Source organism: Oncorhynchus kisutch, linkage group LG19 (assembly GCF_002021735.2).
Source record: "Oncorhynchus kisutch isolate 150728-3 linkage group LG19, Okis_V2, whole genome shotgun sequence".
NCBI classification, from domain to species: Eukaryota; Metazoa; Chordata; class Actinopteri; order Salmoniformes; family Salmonidae; genus Oncorhynchus; species Oncorhynchus kisutch.
The window spans coordinates 21,836,252-21,856,579 of NC_034192.2; the positions used below are offsets into that span (position 1 = coordinate 21,836,252).

A 20,328-nucleotide genomic window follows, 5' to 3' on the forward strand; every position below is an offset into this window, starting at 1 on the left:
TTACCAACAATGTCCTCTATTTGTTTGCACATTCCGGGCCAAAACAAAATGTCCCGTGCTCTCTGTTTGCACTTTTCCATGCCCATGTGTCCAGCATGGATCTTTGTCAAAATCTCTTCTCTGAGACTCCTTCTCTCCTTTGAAAATTATTCCGTTGATCTGTGATAGTTCATCACAATGGTTCCAGAATTCTCAGACGCTCAGGGCATTTTCTCCTCTCCTCAGGCCATCCATCCTGTATGACTTTCCTCAGCTGTGTGAGTTGCGAGTCCTTTTCTGTTTCTGCTTGGCTCTCCTTCAGTTTTGTGTCACTAACTGGTAAGTTGCTGTACACAGTGTGCACTTGCATGTCCATGCCTTCACTGATCTGATCAAACATCAGCAAACTCCTCCAGTAAATTATCTGTCTCTACTGGTGCTGTCACTGGTAAAACTAGCTTGATGAGGTCCATGTCTAAACATGCTTTAAGACCTAGCACTGCAGGTGCTCTAGTGTCAACAACATAAAAGTCCAACATCATGTCACTTTCCTTGTATTTGCATTTGAAAGTGCATGTGCCTTTTACTGGGAGCTGTTCCCCACCATAACCAGTCACTCTGCACGTGGTGGGCTGTAGCTCCCATTCAGATGTCAAGCTGTGGTACTTATTCAGAGGAATAATGTTTACAGTTTCTAGTTTGAACTTTAGCTCTGTGCCTTGTGTTCCTATCTCAATGTCAGCAAAGGCTTGCTCTGTCTCAGATATTTTACTTTTCTGTGTCACTGAATCAATAAACAGTTCATCAGCGTTTGACTCTTTGATTGACATTTCATCTTCGCTCACTGTGTGTACTGTTTTTCCACGGTAAGCTCTGCACACTTTTGCAAAGTGACTCCATTTTCCACATTTAGTACACTGTTTGCCTTTAGCTGGGCAATTTCCTTGTTCGCCATGCACTTTGAATCCACAATATCCACATGTTTTGAGTCTGTGTCGCTCTGTCCGTTCGAAAACGCGCTCTCTGTGCACCGGATAATGACAACAGTCTTTTTTTCTTAATTATTGGTCATTATTTGTTTTAACAAATTACTTAATGTATTTTCTTGCACATTAAAAATGGCCATTGATAAAAATTTAATATAATTCGAATGAGTTATCCACATTGCAATGTTTTGAAATGCGGGCTTTTATTTAGAAGGTTTCAACATTACCATGCGAAAGTGACGTAATTGTTTGTGCTGCTGGCAAAATACTAGTATTTGTGGTTTTGATTTTTATCACACCATTTGTGCCCTGTCGTCAACGTTTTGCTGATGCTAGGTAGTGAACAGTCAGACATCTACGGTATCTTTGAGAGAAGAGAATGGCGAGTGCAGATGTAAGACAACTTTTCGATGTATTTCTTTATTAAAACTGTTGATTCAGCTAAACTCGTCCACGTTTGGCTTTGTATGTCCAGGGATTGTTTTCATTGCGCTGTGCAGTCAAATCAGCTGTCCAGAAGCTTGGACAACATGGGTCTTCTCTAGGTTAAATTAATCGCTTGTTGGATATAGTGGTTCTTCAACGAAAAGCAGCGCTGACAGGTTTCAATGTTGTTTGCTAGCTAGCGGCTTTGTGAAAAATTGGAGACGAATGACACTGCCTATGCTGTCTCTGTCGGTGTATTTGTATATCTGCCTTTCTGTCCTGGCTTTTTTTATTTGTCTTTCTATCTGTCTGCGTGCCCATGCCTGCCTGTTTGTCTCTATCAGGGGAGTAAACTGTGGGGAGGTCGGTTCGTGGGTGACACCGACCCGATCATGGAAAAATTCAACGCGTCCATCGCCTACGACAAGCGGATGTGGGACGCAGACATCCGTGGCAGCAAGGCATATGCTAAAGCCCTGGAGAAGGCCAAGCTGGTCACAGCAGAGGAGAAGGACTATATCCTACATGGGATGGACCAGGTGAATACACACGCACCAGTATATTTTGTTTTATTTATTTAACTAGGCAAGTCATTTTATTTACAATGATGGCCTACCAAAAGGTTGGGAGCGGGGCTTCGATTAAACAAATATAGGACAAAACACACATGACGAGACCCCACAGTACTACATAAAGAGAGACTTAAGACGACATAGCATGGCAGCAATACATGACAACACAGCATGGCGGCAGCAATACATGACAACACAGCATGGCAGCAGCACAACATGGTACAAACATTATTGGGCACCAGCAACCGCACAAAGTCAAGAAGGTAGACAATGTGGAAGACTACTAGATTGTACTGGCCACATCAAATCAACAATATCCCCTAAAGTTTCAAATGTATCCACACATTAACCCACCGCGTTTTACATTTGAATGGCCTTATTTTTTTAGTTATGGGGACCGTTGAATTTTGATCACACTATCGAACGCAACAAAAAGTGGGTGTGAATGTGTCATAGCCCACCATGTTGCTTTTTTGTAGTTAATAGGTGATGGCTGAAAATCTGCCTTAGTGCAGAATTCCTCTCTGCATTCACATGTGCACGGCAAGTTTTAATGTCACATGCACAAGTACAGTGAAATGCCTTTCTTGCAAACTTGAAAACCAACAATACAATAATCAATAACAATGTATTAATAGAAAAAAAACTATATAATAGTAACTAAAGTAAGTACCACTTGCCTCACTCTGATGTTTGAAGTAAGCATTCTTACTTATAAAGGAAATATTTAAAAAGTCAGTTCCAATACCATATTTACATGTGCAGGGATACTGGAGTGATGGAGGTAGGTATGTATAGGGGTAAGTTGACAAGGCTCTATATCCTATACAAGATATAAGACAGAGTAGCAGCAGCTTGTATGTGAGTGGGTGTGCGTGTGTGTAGAGTCAGTAAAAATGTACAGTGCCTTGCGAAAGTATTCGGCCCCCTTGAACTTTGCGACCTTTTGCCACATTTCAGGCTTCAAACTTAAAGATATAAAACTGTATTTTTTTGTGAAGAATCAACGATAAGTGGGACACAATCATGAAGTGGAACGACATTTATTGGATATTTCAAACTTTTTTAACAAATCAAAAACTGAAAAATTGGGGCTGCAAAATTATTCAGCCCCTTTACTTTCAGTGCAGCAAACTCTCTCCAGAAGTTCAGTGAGGATCTCTGAATGATCCAATGTTGACCTAATTGACTAATGATGATAAATACAATCCACCTGTGTGTAATCAAGTCTCCGTATAAATGCACCTGCACTGTGATAGTCTCAGAGGTCCGTTAAAAGCGCAGAGAACATCATGAAGAACAAGGAACACACCAGGCAGGTCCGAGATACTGTTGTGAAGAAGTTTAAAGCCGGATTTGGATACAAAAAGATTTCCCAAGCTTTAAACATCCCAAGGAGCACTGTGCAAGCGATAATATTAAAATGGAAGGAGTATCAGACCACTGCAAATCTACCAAGACCTGGCCGTCCCTCTACACTTTCAGCTCATACAAGGAGAAGACTGATCAGAGATGCAGCCAAGAGGCCCATGATCACTCTGGATGAACTGCAGAGATCTACAGCTGAGGTGGGAGACTCTGTCCATAGGACAACAATCAGTTGTATATTGCACAAATCTGGCCTTTATGGAAGAGTGGCAAGAAGAAAGCCATTTATTAAAGATATCCATAAAAAGTGTTGTTTAAAGTTTGCCACAAGCCACCTGGGAGACACACCAAACATGTGGAAGAAGGTGCTCTGGTCAGATGAAACCAAAATTGAACTTTTTGGCAACAATGCAAAATGTTATGTTTGGCGTAAAAGCAACACCGCTCATCACCCATCCCCACTGTCAAACATGGTGGTGGCAGCATCATGGTTTGGGCCTGCTTTTCTTCAGCAGGGACAGGGAAGATGGTTAAAATTGATGGGAAGATGGATGGAGCCAAATACAGGACCATTCTGGAAGAACCTGATGGAATCTGCAAAAGACCTGAGACTGGGACGGAGATTTGTCTTCCAACAAGACAATGATCCAAAACATAAAGCAAAATCTACAATGGAATGGTTAAAAAATAAACATATCCAGGTGTTAGAATGGCCAAGTCAAAGTCCAGACCTGAATCCAATTGAGAATCTGTGGAAATAACTGAAAACTGCTGTTCACAAATGCTCTCCAGCCAACCTCACTGAGCTCGAGCTGTTTTGCAAAGAGGAATGGGAAAAAATTTCAGTCTCTCGATGTGCAAAACTGATAGACATACCCCAAGCGACTTACAGCTGTAATCGCAGCAAAAGGTGGCGCTACAAAGTATTAACTTAAGGGGGCTGAATAATTTTGCACGCCCAATTTTTCAGTTTTTGATTTGTTAAAAAAGTTTGAAATATCCAATAAATGTCGTTCCACTTCATGATTGTGTCCCACTTGTTGTTGATTCTTCACCAAAAAAAATACAGTTTTATATCTTTATGTTTGAAGCCTGAAATGTGGCAAAAGGTCGCAAAGTTCAAGGGGGCCGAATACTTTCGCAAGGCACTGTATGTGCATATTGGGGTGGCAGGTAGCCTAGTGGTTAGAGCGTTGGACTAGTAACCGAAAGGTTGTTAGATTGAATCCCTGAGCTGACAAGGTAAAAATCTGTCGTTCTTCCCCTGAACAAGGCAGTTAACCCACTGTTCCTAGGCCGTCATTGTAAATAAGAATTTGTTATTAACTGACTTGCCTAGTTAAATAAAGATTAAGTTGTGTGAGTGTTGGAGTGACAGTGTGTGTGAGTTTGTAGGGCCCTGTGAGTGTTCATAGCGCAAAGGTTAAAATAAAAGATCAATAAAGATACAAGGTTAACTCAGATCGTGTAGCTGTTTTGCTTAGCTGTTTATCAGTCATATTGTTTGGGGATAGAATCTGGGCTCTTGAACATATTCTATCCCCAAACAATATGAATATGAATATGAAGATGAACCAAACTTCACTTACGGATGACCGTGCATGTGTGTTTCAGATCCATGATGAATGGGCCAAAGGTGTTTTTGAGGTCAAGCCTGGAGATGAGGACATCCACACAGCCAATGAGCGCAGACTAAAGGTGAAGTGTGGGTGGGGCTAACCTTGAATCATCAATTCAGAGTGCTGGCTGAAGATTGTAACAATATTCAATTCCGGACTCCTGATTGTCAGAATTACTGTGCATTCGGAAAGTTTTCAGACCCCTTGACTTTTTCCACATTTTGTTACATTACAGCCTTATTCTAAAATTGATTCAATAGTTGTTTTCCTTCATCAATCTACACACAATAACCCATAATGACAAAGCAAAAACTGTTTTTTAGAAATGTTTGCAAATGCCTAAACCCCCCCCATTTACATGAGTATTCAGACCCTTTACTTAGTACTTTCTTGAAGCACCTTTGGCAGTGATTACATCCTTGAGTCTTCTTGGGTATGACGCTACAAGTTTGGCACACCTGTATTTGGGGAGTTTCTCCCATTCCTCTCTGCAGATCCTCTCAAGCTCTGTCAGGTTGTATGGCAGAGCGTATCTGCACAGCTATTTGTTGGATCAGGTTCAAGGCCAGGCTCTGGCTGGGCCACTTAAGGACATTCAGAGATTTGTCCCGAAGCCACTCCTGCATTGCCTTTGCTGTGTGCTTAGGGTTGATGTCCTGTTGGAAGGTGAACCATTTCCCCAGTCTGGGGTCCTGAGCGCTCTGGAGCAGGTTTTCATCAAGGATCTCTGTACTTTGCTCTGTTCATCTTTGCCTCGATTCTTTGCAAACTCCGAACGGGCTGTCATGTGCTTTTAAATATATATTTTTAATTTAAATAATATGTTTATTATTTTACAATAAAAAATCTAGTAAAAAAAGACAGCAATACTAACAATGACATTCATTGTACTGTTGAATGGGATGGCCAATTTAGAGGACAAAACAAAACTTAACTCACACATACACAAAATAAAACAAAATCCTATTAGGTGGTACATGTATAAGAAGACCGCATATAGTCATTACAAGCTGTCATGTGCTTTTTACTGATGAGTGGCTTCCATCTGGCCACTCTATCCTAAAGGCCTGATTGGTGGAGTGCTGCAGAGATGTTTGTCCTTCTGGAAGGTTCTCCCATTTCCACAGAGGAACTCTAGAGCTCTGTCAGAGGGACCAACAGGTTCTTGGTCACCTCCCTGACCAAGGCCATTCTGCCCCGACTGCTCAGTTTGGTCAGTAGGAGGAGTTTTGGTGTTTCCAAACTTCTTCCATTTAAGAATTATGGAGGCCACTGTGTTCTTGGGGACCTTCAATGTGTCCAAATTTGTTGGTACCTTTCCCCAGTTCTGTGCCTCAACACAATCCTGTCTCGGAGCTCTACGGACAATTCCTTCGACCTCATGGCTTCGGGTTTTGTTATGACATGCACTGTCAACTGTGAGACCTTATACAGACAGGTTTGTGCCTTTCCAAATCATGCCCAATCAATTTAATTTACCACGGCTAGACTCCAAGTTGAAGAAACATTTCAAGGATGATCAATGGAAACAGGATGCACCAGAGCAAAATTGAGTCTCATAGCACAGGGTCTGAATACTGTAAGGTTTTTCTGTGTTTTATTTTGAATACATTTGCAGACATTTCTAAAAAGCTGTATTCGCTTTGTCATTATAGGGTATTATGTGTAGATTGAGGGAATAATGTAACATGTGGAAAAAGGAAGGGGTCTGAATACTTTTCGAATGCACTGCATATATTTGTATTATATTTATCTGTGTGTGTGTTTTATCAGGAGCTGATAGGTGAGCCAGCTGGGAAGTTACACACTGGTAGGAGCAGAAATGACCAGGTAGGTGTGGTGATCTTCTGAATATACGTTCTTTGCCTGTTTTTTGAAAGAGAAGTAACTAGTGGAGTTTTGAGACTGTTTAATCCTGCTTTGTTTTATTGGTGGATGATTGGGTCTCAGACATGATTCTGTGTTTCTATTGGTTGATCAGGTGGTAACAGACATGAGGTTGTGGCTGAGGGATGCTATCTCCATTCTTAAGGGAAACGCTCTCCAACTCATCACAACCATGGTGGAGAGGGCAGCAGTGTAAGTTTTATGTACAGGTAACTGACAAAATAAAGGAAACACTTCAGTAAATGAGGGATACACAGTATATTGAAAGCAGGTGCTTCCACACAGGTGTGGAATTAACATCTCATCATGCTTAGTGAAAAAACTGCTAGCTGGGTCTTGTCTGAGCGGTTGTCTTCTGAGCCCTCACTCACTATGTACTTAATGCTGATTCATGGAGATTCTGACTTGCTTACAGGCTGTCTGTGCAAGAACAGTACTGATGCTTCTTAGTCCAGAACTTTTATTTATCTTCATCACTATCACACAGTATTAACACACACTCTTCAGTTATTTAGGAATCAACTTGTGGTTTTTCTTAGATACACGCACGTCTTGCTAGTAAACAAAGTCAACTTAGTCGCCATACAAAATGTGCGTTTTCTTCTTTCGATGACAAAAAATACTCAGACCTGGGGTGGGAGGGGTCCAGATGTGAATTTGGTCAAGCTGATTGACTGAAGCCAAAGGGCTGAGATGGTGAGATTCATCCTAACGGCACTGTGAGGAAAGTTTGGTAGAGGGGCGGGGAGCAGGTTGGCCTTTTTGTATAGCTGCCCCAATATTTAGAATGAAAATATTAACATCCACAAAAAGGCCCTGTGGCGTTCCATTGGGTGGCCAAGGACTATCTCTGTAACTCTGTGCACTTCCTAAGCCCTGCCTGTTAGGACAAAGCACAGTCTCTAATGGAGTCCACAGGTCTCAAGGGGGAGCTTAGTGCTAGCGTGCCTAGTCCTGTGAGGCAGGGCTTAGGGAGTGCGGAGACAGTGTGGAATGCCTCCGGGGTGGCGGAGGGTCCTCTAGCTCAGCTGGTGCCAGGTCGCTGGGGCCCATCCTTGGGAGCTGAGTATGGTGCCGGAGGCTGACCACAGTTGAAGGAACTGTGTGGCATGTCGGCCACAACTGTCTTTGGCAGCTCACTGGCTGCTGCTCGGGTTGGTGAATCTTGCACCGCTGCTGGAGGCAATGGCTCTCATGATGGAGCAGATGGGGACCCCTGGGCGAGGCTCTTCAGGGATCTGACGGAAGGGGCTAGCTGGGCCCCAGAGACCATGTCCGGTGGTTTCCTGAGGGCTGGAGGGTATTTCAGTGCAGGAGGCAGGCGGCCTCCCAGAACTGGAGGGAACGGTGGGTCCCCCATGTCAGGGGGCTGAGGGCCTAGCAGGGCAGGAGACTTATTAAGCTTACTACTGAGGCTGAAGACTGAGAACCAAGCTGAGTCTACGAACTGGCTAGGGGCAGGGACTGCAGACCTAGAGGAACAGCTAACTCCGAGCCTGGTGAGACAGGAGACCCATGTTCAGGTACGAGTGCAGGAGGGTTGGCGTGTAGCACTAGGGAGGGTGACTGCTTGCTGACTGAGCCTGGGGGCTACGGACTGAGGTTGCGGACCTAGTAAGGCACAGAACCTAAAGCCTGGCGGAGCAGTGGACTGAGGGCCGACTAGGGCTGGGAACAGTCAAACTAGAGGTGCTGATAACTGTGGGCATGACAGGGAAATTGACTCTGAGCCTGAAAGGGAGAACGACTCTGGACCTGCAAGGGAAACTGATTTTGGGCCTAAACCTGACGGGCTAGGAAACTGCCTACCAAATAAGGCATTGGGCTGTGTTCTGAGCAGGGCAAGAGACTGCAGACCTACAGACAGTGCACCTAACTTAGAGCCTGGCAGGGCAGGGGGCTGTAAGCCTGGCAGGCTAGGATACTGCATACCCACTAAGGTGTGGGGCTGTGATCCGTGCAGCGCAGGGGACTGCAGACCTGGTGGTGAAGCAAATGTGGGGCCTAGCAGGGTAGAATACCTTGGGCCTGGCAGAGCATCTAATTTAGAGGCTACTAATGCAAGGGACTGTGGAAATAGATCAGCAGAGGACTGGGGCCCTTGTACTAAGGCAGCAGTCCACGGACCTAACCAGAACACTGGGAGCCTGCAACTAGAGCCAGCGACTGAGGGCCTGGTACGGCTGAGGGGGCTTTGGTGTGATGGACTGTGCACTCTAGAGTTGTTGGTCTGCTGGGGAGCTAGGCATCTCTGGGAAGCAGAAGGGGACCCAGGGCTCTAGTGGGACGTCAGTCAGGAGAGCAGCTTGGCCACCGTTGGATGTAGTGGAAGTCCCAACGGTCCTGTGGAGGTTGTGAACTCTTAGGACTGGAGGGCTTGGAGTAGTGTCTCTCAGGAGTAGCCGGGCCAAGTCGGGGGAGTATCGTTGGTGGAATGGCTAGAGTACGCCCTCCTGAATTCTTCCCTCTCATAAAGCAGCTCCTCGTAGTCCCTCTGCATCCCCCCAACTGGAGAGGGTCTGGTCACTCCATGACTACTGAGGATCCCTGGAATATGGGTGGTCGACTGTACCATGAGAGAGGGGTGTAAGGCCTCACAGCTCTTCTTCTTCTGGGAAGCGACAGCTTTGTGTGTGTGGGTGGTGACAGCAGCCCCTTTTGGCATATGGGAATGCAAACTAACTCATTTGCATCCAGGGGTTCGGAAACTGTTCTTCATCTGGGTACGGGAACATCTTCACTGTAGCCAAGTCAGAATCCGGTGTTTTGCAGGAACATGAAAAAACGCTGGTTGCTAAACCGTCTCGAAGGACCATGGGGGGAAAAAGGATAGGGTGTAAACCTGTCCCTCTGAGGACTAAACTAGTTTGCTGGGTTAGATTCTGAATCTCCACAAGGCTGCCGGCTAGAGCAATATGGATGCTGTTTTGACTGACTTGTCTCACACATTACTGTCAACCAACACTATTAACATTCAGGGCCATGTATAAAAATGCTAGGCAAACCCAGTTACCTGTTATTTTGGCTACCGTGGCTAGAAGAAGTGATGTTAGTGATTTTGAAAGAGGGGTGATTGTTAGGGAATGTTTGGCAGGAGCTTCAGTGACAAACTGTTCACGCTGATCTTTCACAATATGCCATGGTCGCTTCAGTCACCAGATCTCAACCCAATTGAACACTTATGGGAGATTCTGGAGTGAGGCCTGAAACAGCGTTTTCCACAACCATCAACAATGGTGTCAAATCCAACAAATAGAGTTGCAGACACTTGTAGAATCTATGCCAAGGCTCATTGAAGCTGTTCTGCTGGTTTGTGGTGGCCCAACGCCCTATTAAGACACAGTTGGCAGTTCCATGTATGCACGCACACACACACAATATCATGTTTACCTATTGTCTTTTGATCTGCAGAGAGATTGACGTCCTGTTTCCTGGGTACACCCACATGCAGAGAGCTCAGCCAATCAGATGGAGCCACTGGATTCTGAGGTACTATAGCCTCTCCTTCTGTTAAGCCCCACTGCATATCTTTGCAATGTTCCTAAATGATTTCTAGATCCTCTGCTTTTTGCTGAGTCACAGTTAAAAACAGTATTGAGGAATCAAATATTGATGGAATATAAAGTGAATGTTGTTTCAGTCTACAGAGCATACAGTGCCTTCGGAAAGTATTCGGAGCCCTTGGACTTTTTCCACATTTTGTTACGTTACAGCCTTATTCTAAAATTCATTAAATATTTTTTTCCCCCTCATTCATCTACACACTATACCCCATAATGACAAAGTGAAAACTGTTTTTTATAATTTTTTTGCTAATTTATTAAAAATAATCAAATGAAATATTACATTTACATAAGTATTCAGACCCTTTACTCAGTACTTTGTTTAAGCACCTTTTGGCAGCAATTACAGCCTCGAGTCTTATTGGGTATGACGCTACAAGCTTGGCTCACCTGTATTTGGGGAGTTTCTTCCATTCTTCTCTGCAGATCCTCTCAAGCTCTCAGGTTGGATGGGGAGCATTGCTGCACAGCTATTTTCAGGTTTCTCCAGAGATGTTCGATCAGGTTTAAGTCCGGGCTCTGGCTGGGCCACTCAAGGACATTCGGAGACTTGTCCCGAAGCCACTCCTGCATTGTCTTGTCTGTGTGCTTAGCGTTGATGTTTTTTTTTAAAAAATTTTTTCACCAGGTAGGCTAGTTGAACAAGTTCACATTTACAACCGACCTGGCCAAGATAAAGCAAAGCAGTGCGACACAAACAACACAGAGTTACACCTGGAATAAACAAACATACAGTCAATAATACAATAGAGAGAGTCTATATACAGTGTGTGCAAATGAGGTAGGATAAGGGGGGTGAGGCAATAAATAGGCAATGGTGGCGAAATTATTACAGTATGACAAATTAAACATTGGGTTGATAGATGTGCAGAAGATGAATGGGCAAGTAGCGATACTGGGGTGCAAAGGAGCAAAATAAATAATATGGTGATGAGGTAGTTGTATGGGCTATTTACAGATTGGCTATGTGCAGTGATCTGTAAGCCTCTCTGACAGCTGGTGCTTAAAGCTAGAGAGGGAGATATGAGATCTCAAAACATCCACACAGCATGATTCTGCCACCACCATGCATCACCGTAGGGATGGTGCCAGGTTTCCTCCAGACGTGATGCTTGGCGTTCAGGCGAAAGGGTTCAATCTTGGTTTCATCAGACCAGAGAATCTTTTTTCAAACTCCAAGCGGGCTGTCATGTGCCTTTTTACTGAGGAGTGGCTTCTGTCTGGTCACTCTACCAAAAAGGCCCGATTTGGTGTAGTGCTGCAGAGATAGTTGTCCTTCTGGAAGTTTCTCCCATTTCCACAGAGGAACTCTAGAGCTCTGTCAGAGGGACCATCAGGTTCTTGTTCACCTCCCTGACCAAGGCCCTTCTCCCCCAATTTCTCAGTTTGGTCGGGCGGCCAGCTTTAGGAAGAGTTTTGGTGGTTCCAAATGTCTTCCATTTAAGAATGATGTTGGCCGCTGTGTTCTGGGACTTTCAATGCATCCTAATTGTTTTGGTACCCTTCCCCAGATCTGTGCCTCAACACAATTCCTTCAACCTCATGGCTCTGACATGCACTGTCAGCTGTGGGACCTTATATAGACAGGTGTGTGTGACTTTCCAAATCATGTCCAATCAATTGACTTTACCACATGTGCACTCCCATCAAGTTGTAGAAACATCTCAAGGATGATCAATGGAAACAGGATACACCTGAGCTCAATTTCGAGTCTCATAGCAAAGGGTCTGAATACTTATGTTAATAAGGTATTTCTGTTTTACATTTGCAAAGATTTCTGAAATAGTTTTTTTGCTTTGTCATTATGAAGTATTGTGTGTAGATTGCTTAGGATGTTTTAACAATTCATCTTATTTTTTATATTGTTACTATGCAAGTAACTATTTCACTGTACCTTTTACACCTTCTGTATCCTGTGCATGTGACAAATGAACTTTGATTTTATTTTATATATTGTTTGTTTACCAGAGGTGGTAATGTGAAGAACAACATGACCTGCACCAAATTCAGATTAGGACATCTGCCAAGGACTAGATCAAATGTATTTTTACCTGGAGTTTTTCTTCATTGTAGGTTACTACTTTTAGTCTTAATCTTGGGTTGTTTACTACCTTACTCACCTTGTTTAGCACATGGCCTCACATGTGAATTGTTAAAGATTTAGGTGGGGCTAAGGCTTAGAAGGGTGTGAACAATGGTTAATAGGTGTCGACAAAGGAGAGCTCTCCAGTAGGTGTGCCAAAACATTCAAGGGCCATTTTCTCAAAAGTGGAGTTACAAGTTTGTCGAGTTACAAGTTTGTCAACTTTCAAAGCAGAATTACTTCCCCATTGTTCCTGCAGTATATGATATCCCATTTTCTAGCTCTGAGTCTCTACTTTTATCCAATGTAAGAAACACACTTTCAAATGTTGCAAATAAAAGGCAGAATCGAGGTGGTCGGGGATGTTGTTAGTCTAAACATATTTCTATGATTGTTCCCCAGTCATGCGGTGGCCCTGAGCAGAGACGTGGAACAGCTTCAGGAGATCAATAGACGAGTCAACGTGCTCCCCCTGGGAAGGTACATGCACACGAGTGTGCACGCACACACACCCACACGGTTATGTCATCTGTGAGTTAGTTATACCATGTCTACTCTTGTTACCCAGTGGAGCAATAGCTGGAACTCCATTCAACATCGACAGGGAAATGCTGCGTCAAGGTGAGAGTCAACCTGCATAGATAATCAGCTCCTTTAAACATACATAACCTATAAACATGCATAAGGAGCCGTGAACTCTTATGAATGGTTATAACACGAGCTTATAAGGCAAAATGTCAATTAATTATACACATGTACCAAGTCTGTGGCTACGGTCCAAACACTTAAGACACAGCCTATTCCCTCAGCCCTCAAATTAAGTGGACACTTCTGGTGATGTATCATGACGTCTGACGAGTATACACTTGTAGGGAAAGGGGCGAGGGAGGAAGGAATGATTTTTAAATGGACCACCCTTGGCCGGAAATTCATGACTCGTTCATCCCGCGATGATTGTGTTTTCAGCCACCGGTAACTTGTGGGTGCTTTATATGCGCTACAGTCAATTGAGTGCATATCTAAGTATATTAAATATATAATTATTACCCTCTTGCGACGAGCAAACCCGTATCCGGGAGCGTAATCATAGCCTCAAATGCATTAGCATAACGCAGCGGACATAAATACCCCTAGAAACTTTTCCTATTCATGAAAATCGCGAATGAAATGAAATAAATATATTCAAACACAAGCTTAGCCTTTTGTTAACAACACTGTCATCTCAGATTTTCAAAATATGCGTTACAGCCAACGCTAGACAAGCATTTGTGTAAGTTTATCATGGTATAATGCTATGCTAGCTCTGCTGGCAGCAGGCAACATTTTCACGAAAATAAGAAAAGCAACCAAATTAAATAATTTACCTTTGAAGAACTTCGGATGCTTTCACTCAGGAGACTGCCAGTTAGGTAGCAAATGTTCTTTTTTTCCCAAAAATATTATTTTTGTAGGCGAAATAGCTCCCGTTTCTTCATCATGCTTGGCTGAGAAATCGACCGTAAAATGCTACAACTATAACGCCAAACTTTTCAAAATTTGCTCCATAATATCGACAGGAACACGGCAAACGTTGTTTAGTATCCATCCTCAAGGTGTTTTTAACATATATATTCGATAATATATCCGTCGAGGCAATTGGTTTCTCATAAGAAGCGATTGGAAAAATGGCTACCTTAGTATTTTACATGAGATTTTCTGCGGGAGACACCATGTGAGACCACATGCTATATATGGTCCCTTACAGCCATTCTTCAATGGAAATGCCTAAAAAGACGTCACAATGCTGTAGACACCTTGGGGAATACGTGGAAAACATACGCTCATTCGTAGCTCATTCACAGCCATATAAGGAGTCATTGGCATGAGGCGGTTTTAAAAAATGCGTCACTTCCTGGTTGGATTTTTATCTGAGTTTCGCCTGTAACATCAGTTCTGTGGCACTCACAGACAATATCTTTGCAGTTTTGGAAACGTCAGTGTTTTCTTTCCAAAGCTGTCAATTATATGCATAGTCGAGCATCTTTTCGTGACAAAATATCTTGTTTAAAACGGGAACGTTTTTCATCCAAAAATTGTAATAGCGCCCCCTAATGCATAACTGGTTAATATACGCCTATTGTATGATAGCTAGCAAATTAATTAATTTTAAGCTATCTAACGTTAGCCTGCCTAGCTGGAACTTCTGAAGAAGGAAAACCATTTTATTTCTACTATTTCCAAAAGAGAAACAAACAAAAACACACTTTACGTAGTAGCAACATTTAACTTACTTGCATTTGTTTTTACTTACACTTGTTTGTTGACTTCTCCATTGATGTTGTTTTTACGTTTTCGCAGACTTTTCTTAGCAGCTGTACAATCGTTGCGAATTGAATTATGGGGAGTTTCAGGCCCGGAGTGAACCTAATTGTACACTCACAAAGCCGACTAAACACGAGGGCTGAGGTGCTTACGTTGCAAACTTCCCTTGCTTGGCTGATCATTTGGACCACCCTCCAAGATGGGGACCCCCCCAAGGGCATAAGGCGAGGATAAGTGGACGAGGGTGTGTCGTAAGTGTTTGGACCGCAGCCGGTGTTTTAGATTGATTGTGTCTTCTGTCTTTGCCCCTGTAGAGCTGGCCTTTGATGACATCAGCATCAACAGCATGGACGCCACAGGCCAGAGGGACTTTATTGGTATGGTAACCACATTGGCTTTATTACTATTCTGAGAAGACATGTAGATGTGAAGTTGAGAAATATTGGCATTAACTGACTCACTGCATTGCCCTGCTCATGCTTTGTCTCGCTCGCTGGCTCCACCCTCCCCTCCCTCTCTCAGCTGAGTTCTTGTTCTGGGCATCTCTGTGTCTGACGCACCTCAGTAAGATGGCAGAGGACCTGATGCTCTACAGCACCAAGGAGTTCTCCTTCCTCACACTCTCTGACGCATACAGGTGTGTGCATGTGTGTGTGTGATGACTGAACTCAAAACAATATGTTCCCCTTTTTTCCTTTGTTATATTCTAACAATCTTTCTCTCTGTGTGTGTGTGTAGCACAGGCAGCAGTCTGATGCCTCAGAAGAAGAATGCTGACAGTCTGGAGTTGATCAGGAGTAAAGCTGGCCGTGTCTTTGGCAGAGTAAGACCCCAACTGAAACGCATTAGAACACCATTAGTTATGTTATAATAAGCAAGCATCCTTTATTAAATTAATAGTATTATCAGTGTGTGTAAACTAGGGATGCCCGCTATATCGGTGAACATATCGGAATCAGACGATATTAGCTAAAAATGCCAACATCTGTATCGGCCGATGTCTGTCTAGTTTACGCCAATGTGAAAAACCGATGTCAAAGCTGACGTGCATACCTATATAACGTACTGACGCCACGTAAAATGTTGTGCTGCACCTGCAACACAGCATTCCTAACCTTAGCCCACAATGTCTGCTGTGTGGATCGAGCAGTCATTTGAAAGAGTAAGAAAATTTCAGCGACACAACTCAAAGGCGAAATCCATTAACGCCAAGATAATGGGATTCATTGACCTTGACAATCAGCCGTTCTCTGTCGTGGGTGATGTTGGCTTTCGCGACTGGTCGAGCACCGATACACACTAACGTTACCAAGTGCGCTATTGTTCATATGTTGCCCTACCAGAGTTGCACAGTAATAGCATTACTGCTATTAGCTTCACGACATACTATGGAATGCCTTTTGAGTCTTTGAGTGTCAAAAATGATAACACTATTTGACAATAACAAATAACACAGTTCTATTATAGAATGGTGTGTGTTCTGAATTTCCACGTGCAAGCCAAGCGCCACTACTACTATCAGTAGCACTGTCAAAGCTGTACAAAAAACCCTGCAAACATTGTCCACAAAAGGTGTGTTTACAATACCGCTTTGGTAATAAAGCATTATTTGCTCGACTGCAACTTCTGGGATAGCTAGCTAGCTTTAGCTTGGTAACTAGCTAGTACCAATACAACCAGCCTGAAAACAATGACCAGTAGGAACTGCAGTCATTTTCATTATTCTACGGAATGATTTAGGAATCCTTGGAGTAAGTATTGTTGTTCGCCTATTGAAATTGAACATCATTTCATGAAAATAAGTAGCTAGCCATCTACTTAACCCTGTTGCCCAAAGCTAACGTTATAAGCAGCCAGCTAGCTTCATCTGGCCAGTGAGGCTCGACCTGACCGGGTTAGTCAGGTATCAGTCAGAGTAGACTGATACCCCATGTCATTGATCCACAATCCAGTGAAATAAGTATGCCCCCAATGCAATTCTAAAGTATAATACATCCAGTGTGATTTCAACAGATTTGTCAAATTAACAAATTGCCTTTTGTCAATTATTTTTTATTTTTTTGTATAACATTCCAACCTCATTTAGCATGATCATCAAATGTATTTATATAGCCCCTCTTACATCAGCTGATATCTCAAGTGCTGTACAGAAACCCAGCCTAAAACCCCAAACAGCAAGCAATGCAGGTGTAGAAGCACGGTGGCTAGGAAAAACTCCCTAGAAAGGCCAAAACCTAGGAAGAAACCTAGAGAGGAACCAGGCTATGTGGGGTGGCCAGTCCTCTTCTGGCTGTGCCGGGTGGAGATTATAACAGAACATGGCCAAGATGTAGAGTACCTCAGGAGTAAATGTCAGTTGGCTTTCCACAGCCGATTATTCAGAGTATCTCTACCGCTCCTGCTGTCTCTAGAGAGTTGAAAACAGCAGGTCTGGGACAGGTAGCACATCCGGTGAACAGGTCAGGGTTCCATAGCCGCAGGCAGAACAGTTGTAACTGGAGCAGCAGCACGGCCAGGTGGACTGGGGACAGCAAGGAGTCATCATGCCAGGTAGTCCTGAGGCATGGTCCTGAGGCATGGTCCTAGGGCTCATGTCCTCCGAGAGAGAGAGAGAGAGAGAGAGAGAGAGAGAGAAATGATCTATTTAATTATGGTATAGTACTACTATTTGTATTAATTTGCATCACTGTCAATTATATACTTTTATTTTGAAGGCTAACCACAAAGTCTACTATTGTGGCTAATCCTTATTGTCTAGCTTCACATAGATGGGTCTGACCAGCATTAATCAAATAAGAACTGTTATAAATTAGGGTTATTTTAGATGACACCTAGATAGCTAACTATAGCTACTGAAACAGATTTTGCTATGTTTTTGGTTTGCATCCATGAGCTAGCAAGCTTATTTTTTTTATGACCAGCACTATAGGTGCTCGAGACAACTTTACCAGCATCGAAGCATACGTATCGATGAATCGTTTTGACATGAAATACGAGTGATAGTGTAATCAATTTGTAATTACGTAAAAAACGTGTGAACGCGTTAAATTATTATGGGGCGTGCAGTCATATTCAGGTCCTGATTGGTCAAATAGTGTTATTTGTATCAGTATCTATTGTCTATCTTTTTTGACATGCAAAGACCCAAACAGCGTTCTATAGAAATCCTGGTTACTGGTAATGGGGACATAAGTAAATGCCAACAAAATTTTTTGGTCAGTGTGTGTAACCTTTTATTTAACTAGGCAAGTCAGTTAAGAACAAATTCTTATTTACAATGACGGCCTACCCCGGCCAAACCCAGACGACACTGGGCCAATTGTGTGCTGCACTATGGGACTCCCAATCATGACCGGATGTGATACAGCCTGGATTCGTGCCAGGGACTGTAGTGATGCCTCGTGCACTGAGATGCAGTGCCTTAGACCGCTGCGTCCGTGTGTGTGTGTGTTCAGCATTCTAGTATAGTTAAAAGGCCACACATTTTGAATATCGGTTATTGGTATTGTTTTTTTTGGCAAGGAAAATATCAGATATCAGTATCAGACAAAAATGTCATATTGGTGCATCACTAGTGTAAACCTGTGCCCTGTCCTGTGTGTCAGTGTGCAGGCTTTCTGATGACCCTGAAGGGCCTGCCAAGCACCTACAACAAAGATCTGCAGGTACAGTCACGTGTGTGTGTGTGTGTGTGTGTGTGTGTGTGTGTGTGTGTGTGGTGTGATAATTATCTCGCTCTGACTCTCTAGGAGGATAAGGAGGCCATGTTTGACTGCTTTGACACGGTACACGCTGTGCTGCAGGTCACCACAGGTGTCGTGTCCACTCTAAAGGTGAGAGATGCTACACCTGACCCCATTCACCTTAGATGCTACACCCTAGTGCACAACACTGTACACCTTTAGACCATTGTGCCCTACTTACTACATCCTAAACCCTTACACCTTAGTGCCCTACAACATCCTTCCCTCTAAGTAATTTCACAACCAATTTCTCTGACCCATTTCCTGTTTCCTGTATCAGATCAATCCCAGTGTGATGGAAGCTGCCCTCAGTCCTGACATGCTGGCTACTGACCTGGCCTACTACCTCGTCAGAAAGGGGGTGAGTATCCACTCAAACCAGGGATATGTGTGTTTGTGTGTTCATCACAATGATGGAATGGTTTGAAGTTGAACTGTTTCTGTGTCACAATTGTGGTATTAAATTATCTTGCTCTCTCTCGCCAGGTGCCGTTCAGAGATGCTCATGGTATCTCAGGTAAAGCTGTGTTTCTGGCTGAATCCAAGAGCATTCCCCTGAACCAACTCACTGTGGAGGATCTGCGGACTGCCAGGTAAGCGCAAGCACGCATGCACACACTTCTTCATAGTAACACACTTTTGCCCCCCCCCCCACTCCTTATCTTTTCCACTTGATCCTCCCCTTGCTCCTCTTTCCAGCCCTTTGTTTTCTAGTGATGTGTCTGCAGTGTGGGACTACAGTAGCAGTGTGGAGCAGTACAGTGCCCCCGGTGGCACGGCCAAGAGTAGCGTGGCAGCACAGGTGGAGCACATGAGGACCTGGCTGAAGAAACAGGTCCAGTGACCTCTCCTCCTCACCGCTTACCTTTTAATTTTTGACCCCAACATGAACTTTTACAAGCAACATTGGTCAAATGGATCTCTGGGGTGTATCCTAAGTTCCAATTTTCTCTTTGTCTCCCGATGACATCACATCCATGCATGTATGACTAAGTTAAAATTTGACTAAAGTAGTAGTTAGGATTTGCCCCCCAGTGGTTAAGAACCATTGTTTGCCTTCTAGAACAGTGTCTAATCTAGAAAACATTGGGTCCATTCTGTAGGACTGCCTTGTTGCTCAGGCCATGTAAAGTGCCTTTTTAAAATACCGGTAGATGCCATGGTTACCACTTTAGATCGATTTAGAAAAATGGGAGTTCAAAACTTTAGTGCATTTAGATATATTAACCTCGATAGTAGTGATTTGTACAACTATATATTTCAGACAGTTCATACCTTTTTGTCTTAATGTGTTGATGATTAATTAAATGTTGCTTATTTACAAAATGTTGTCACTGGCTCTTCATGGAAGATACATATAGCGTGTTGACATAAAGCACTGTCATCATTCAGTCAGTCGTGATTGAAAGAAGAAGAGAAGACCTGGCTGGAACGCCGCCATATTTTGTTTGCTCTAGTCTAGAGTATTGCCCAGAAGATACATATTTCCCAGAATATAAACATATTGCGTACGCCCTGTCTAATGCTTTCAGGTAATTGAGAAGTATCTAGAGGTTGCTTTGGAATTGGACCTATCTTTGACTGTGAGCTCCCTCAGTGCAGCAGCAGTGGTGGAAAAAGTACCCAATTGTCATACTTGAGTAAAAGTGAAGATACCTTTAATAGAAAATTACTTATGTGAAAGTCACACAGTAAAATACTACTTGAGTAAGTAAAAGTATTTGGTTTTAAATATACTTAAGTATAATTTGGCAATTACATTTACATTTGATACTTAAGTATCAAAAGTAAAAGTATAAAT

At 43.2% G+C, this 20,328-nt stretch overlaps 1 protein-coding gene across 2 annotated transcripts; it reads left to right on the top strand.

Annotated features, from left to right (window-relative positions):
* The first annotated feature begins 1,196 nt into the window (after positions 1–1,196).
* On the top strand, positions 1,197–19,857 carry asl (argininosuccinate lyase). 2 transcript variants are annotated; one of them, XM_031797868.1, is made up of 16 exons: positions 1,197–1,359; positions 1,736–1,930; positions 4,946–5,029; positions 6,724–6,780; positions 6,932–7,029; positions 10,249–10,326; positions 12,886–12,963; positions 13,052–13,104; positions 15,099–15,161; positions 15,307–15,421; positions 15,523–15,607; positions 18,390–18,449; positions 18,534–18,617; positions 18,808–18,888; positions 19,014–19,120; positions 19,227–19,857. In XM_031797868.1, the coding sequence occupies exons 1-16, from the start codon at positions 1,345–1,347 to the stop codon at positions 19,369–19,371; spliced, it is 1,398 nt and encodes a 465-aa protein (XP_031653728.1). In that variant the 5' UTR covers positions 1,197–1,344; the 3' UTR covers positions 19,372–19,857. The 2 variants fall into 2 exon arrangements, with proteins under 2 accessions (XP_031653728.1, XP_031653729.1); XM_031797869.1 differs by lacking the exon at positions 18,390–18,449.
* Positions 19,858–20,328: the final 471 nt, after the last annotated feature.